General features: G+C 35.7%; 1 protein-coding gene across 1 annotated transcript in view; it reads right to left on the bottom strand.

The window, feature by feature from the left end:
* Positions 1-3,049: 3,049 nt before the first annotated feature.
* rab3ip (RAB3A interacting protein (rabin3)) overlaps positions 3,050-4,795 on the bottom strand; it is a 10,849-nt gene continuing 9,103 nt past the window's right edge. Inside the window, exon 11 of the mRNA XM_034864112.1 lies at positions 3,050-4,748. Coding sequence (XP_034720003.1) covers positions 4,659-4,748 — 90 coding nt within the window. The 3' untranslated portion in view covers positions 3,050-4,658. The remainder of the gene's footprint in view (positions 4,749-4,795) is intronic.

Genomic DNA, 4,795 nt, shown 5'->3' with positions numbered 1-4,795 from the left:
TATGTCGAAAAAAGTCATAGTATTGTATGTCGAAAGAAGTCATGAAAAAAGTCATAGTATTGTATGTCGAAAAAAGTCACAGTACGTCAGAAAAGTAATGACAAAAGTCATAGTATAGCATGTTAAAAACGTAATAACAAAAGTCATAGTGTAGTATGTTGAAATAGTCATGAAAAAAGTAATAGTATTGCATGTCAAAAAAGTCATTAAAAAATGTCATAGTATAGCATGTCGAAAAAAAGTCTTAGTATCGTATGTTGAAAAAGTCATGAAAAGAGTCATAGTATAGTATCTCTAAAAAGTAATAGTATAGTATGTCAGAAAAGTAATGACCAAAGTCATAGTATAGCATGTCAAAAAAAGACATTGTATACTATGTCAAAAAAGTAATGAAAAAAGTCATACTATAGTAAGTCGAAAAAAGTCATAGTATAGCATGTCGAAAAAGTCATAGTATAGCATGTTTAAAAAGTCATGAAAAGTCATAGTATTGTATGTCAAAAAAAGTCATAGTATAGTATGTCAAAAAAAGTCATAGTATTAGGGCTGTAATCAACCAAAGAAAATCTTGGTCGACTGAAGTCGCAATGCAAGATTAAATTACTGTACTGTCCCGCAGTACTTGTCCTTGTAGGCTATTTGCAGAATATTAAATCGTTTTTGACCTAATTATTTTGCACTAAAATGGCACTCTGCTGACAGCGCTGCATCAGCGCTCTGTGTCCTCGCACGGAGCGGCTGTCCACAGAGACACGAATAGACTGTTAGTTTAAAGCTTTTACTCTTACTCGTGCTGGCGCTGTATGTTAACAAATTCTTAAAACCTCAGCCCTCCACAACAGCAATGGGCCTCATATCATGAGCAATAAAGTCGACAATTCCTTCCGTGATGTTTTTTTTGCGTTTGGATGGTAGAGGCTTAACATCCAGCGTGGTGTGGGTGTGTCTGGGGAACGCTATCGTAGTTGCGCCGGTAGTTATAAAACGATTTTTAGACTATGAAATATGCCAATTCTGATATATTCATATAGCCTACTCAAACAGACAGGGAAACCTAACGCAGACAGGTTAGCTTACCGTTTTTCGGTGATATGCCATGTTTGTAGTCCAGCTGCGATATGCAAACTGTTATTTGCCATCTTTGCATTCAACTTTTTCCTGTTATCTATTTTTGTAAAATGCTTCCACACTCGCGATGTCTTCGACATGGTAGAGGAGGACTGACATGAAATTAAACACTTACAATTGAATAAATATTCAGCAAACCACTAAAACAAGGCTTTCTAGTTTTTTCTTCAATCTGTCCCCGGTGGGTCGGGCTAATCCAACAAAAGAGAAAACACAGGGGGGTGTTCTGAAGACACACTGTTACCTGTGCAACGGGGATTCTCTGTAAACACCCCCATTAGTAATTAGTGCTTTCCACCCATAGACTGTTACGGTGTATGCTTCCACCTGATGAAATAACACGGCAAAAAATCGACCAATCAGAATTTTGGTCGAGCCAGAACGTATCGACCATTAAATCGACTAGTCTGGGAGATTACAGCCCTACATAGTATAGCATGTCGGAAAAGTCATGAAAATAGTCATAGTATAGCATGTCGAAAAAAGTCATAGTATAGCATGTCGAAAAAAGTCATAGTATTGCATGTTATAAAGTCATGAAAAAAGTCATTGTATTACATGTCAAAAAAAGTCATGGTATAGTATGTCTAAAAAGTCATGAAAAGAGTCATAGTCTAGTATGTCTAAAAAGTCATGAAAAAAAATCATAGTATTGTATGTTGAAAAAAAGTCATAGTATAGTATGTTGAAAATAGTCATAGTATAGCATGTCGAAAAAAGTCATAGTATAGCATGTCGAAAAAAGTCATAGTATTGCATGTTATAAAGTCATGAAAAAAGTCATTGTATTACATGTCAAAAAAAGTCATGGTATAGTATGTCTAAAAAGTCATGAAAAGAGTCATAGTCTAGTATGTCTAAAAAGTCATGAAAAAAAATCATAGTATTGCATGTTGAAAAAAAGTCATAGTATAGTATGTTGAAAAAAGTCATAGTATTGTATGTCGAAAAAAGTCATCAAAAAAGTCATAGTATAGTATGTCGGAAAAGTCATCAAAAAAAGAGTATTGTTTGTCGAAAAAAGTCATTGTACAGTATGTCAGAAAAGTCAAGGAAAAAGTCATAGTATTGTATGTCGTTCCAAGGATTATTTATGCAGCCTGTATCGAAGTGAGCCTCAGTCTTCACAGTATGAATTTACACATTAATAATTCAAAATGTAGTTTCTAACTTTGTCTGTTCATACTTGAAAAAAATCCTATTATAGTGTGTGAAAAAAGTCATCGTATAGCATGTCAGAAATGTCATGAAAAAAGTCATAGTATTGTATGTCAAAAAAGTCATTAAAAAAGTCATAGTATAGCATGTCAAAAAAGTCATAGTATAGTATGTTGAAAAAAAGCCATAGTATAGTATGTCGAAAAAGTCATGAAAAAGTTGTTTTATAGTATGTCTAAAAAAAGTTATGAAATAAGTCATAATATAGCATTTCAAAACAGTCACAGTATAGTATGTCAAAAATTAGTAGTATAGCATCTAAAAAGAAAGTCAGTAAAGTATTTGAAAAAGTTAGGAACAAAAGTTGTATTATAGGATGTCAAAAATAGTCTTGAAATAAGTCCTAGTATGTTAAAAATGTCCTAGTATTGCATTTTAAAATGTCCTAGTATAGCATGTTGAAATGTCCTGGTATAGCACGTTGAAATGTCCTGGTATAGCACGTTGAAATGTCCTGGTATAGCACGTTGAAATGTCCTGGTATAGCACGTTGAAATGTCCTGGTATAGCATGTTGAAATGTCCTGGTATAGCATGTTGAAATGTCCTGGTATAGCATGTTGAAATGTCCTGGTATAGCATGTTGAAATGTCCTGGTATAGCACGTTGAAATGTCCTGGTATAGCATGTTGAAGAGTCAGGCTTAACTTTGTCACGTGTCAGCGTGTGAGGAGGGGAACACACAGACACACAGACAGCAGCAGTTTCCAGAGGTATTACTGTTTTTATTTCAGAGTGTCTGAGAGAAAAGGCACTAAACCAAACCGGGAAAGTGACGATGACTATGAATGACAGAGAGAGAGATGCAGAGGAATCAGGTTTAAATTAACACGTATAAAGTTTACACAACACCAGGCATACAAACCCACTCAGTGTCCCCACACACACACACACATAGCTTATTAACTACACATTTCCTGACTGATTAATAAATACAGCAGGCTGAAAACACCAGGAGGCGTTGAATGAAAATTCCCACACAAATTTGTCAGCATGTGTAAAAGAAGACCCAACATCACGTAGTGTTTAACAGCACGACATGTACATTTCATTTTTCCTCCTGAAGCTTTAGCCAAAACTAAAGAACAAACTATAAAAGAAATTATAAATAACATTTTTTGTCATACAGAGACAAACTTTCTAATGTTGGAAAAGACTTTTTAAGCCCCACTCAGACAGGATAAACAACACAGGGGAGGTGGGGAATTATTCACTGTGCTCTTTTGTAATTTAATTAGTTGTTTGTTGATCTGTAAAATACAGGATAGGGTCTCTATGAATAGAGGTGGACATTCAGCAGTAGTGCACCAAAAGCCTCCACATGTGGGTGGCAGAGACTTAAAGGGGAGGCAAAGCAACATTACAATTAAATTATTTAATTCAATTATGAGGCGGACAAGCAACAGTAGGTAATTCCAGCTGTAAGTATTCCTATCCAGTCTGAATGGGTGATCTTCTGATTATCTTTGCATGTATTTCTTTACATTTCACATACTGCCTTTTACATTTCTACAACATAAATTCAAAATAAACTTATACAGTTACACAATAACTGTGTCATGTTTGGTCATTTAAACGGCTGGGTGTGTTTTGTATTTCAGCATGGTCGACTTCACAGGTTTTAGTTACTTGTGTCACTACGACGGAGCAACAGTTTGGAAAATATATCCGGGATTTCTAGAGTAGTTGTAATATTTAGTAGTATTTTGTAATATTTTAGGTTGTTTAAGTAATGTTCGAAACTGTTATCAAAATTTAAATGTTCGATACATTATTGTTTTCTGACTTTACTCTCCCAACACGACAACTTATTTCTAAATATTTAAATGATATCTTCTAAATCTCAGTAGAGTGGCTCTAATTCTCCATCATATGTCCAGAAAGTCTCTATTTGTAACTGAAGAATTCAAATGACTTATTTCTGCCTTGTTAAACTCTGATGTAACAATTCATGTTTTTTTGTATGTTTATTTTTTGGGGGGGGAGAGAGAAAGCCAATTAATAATAATTAATAATAATTCACATAATGGGAGTGTTACATGTTTCAATAAAAGAAAAATATTTTGGATTCTCAACCGAAACCCATAAAAACTCCAGATCGGTAACAACAACAGACCACTGACTTTTTTTTTTTTTATGGTGATTGAAAACAACCACAGTTATTCTCTTTCACACACAAAAACCCACTCACACAAAGGAGGGAGGGAGGACAGGAGGGAGGGGGATGACAGGATGAGGAAAACTAGGATCAGGTAGGGGGACGGGGATTCGGGGCGCAGTTGGCTGTGATTGGAGGGCGGGGCTGTCCATCTGTCACAGCTGGTCTTTGTAGTAGCCGAGCTTGGCGAAGGACATTTCCCTCCGTAGCTGCATCACCTCCCAGAATATCTGCTCTGCTACACACACACGCACGCACAAGCACGCACAATCACGCACAAGCACACGCACAC

The sequence above is a fragment of the Etheostoma cragini genome, chromosome 23 (assembly GCF_013103735.1).
Source record: "Etheostoma cragini isolate CJK2018 chromosome 23, CSU_Ecrag_1.0, whole genome shotgun sequence".
NCBI classification, from domain to species: Eukaryota; Metazoa; Chordata; class Actinopteri; order Perciformes; family Percidae; genus Etheostoma; species Etheostoma cragini.
This window is presented reverse-complemented; position numbering and strand designations above follow the sequence as displayed.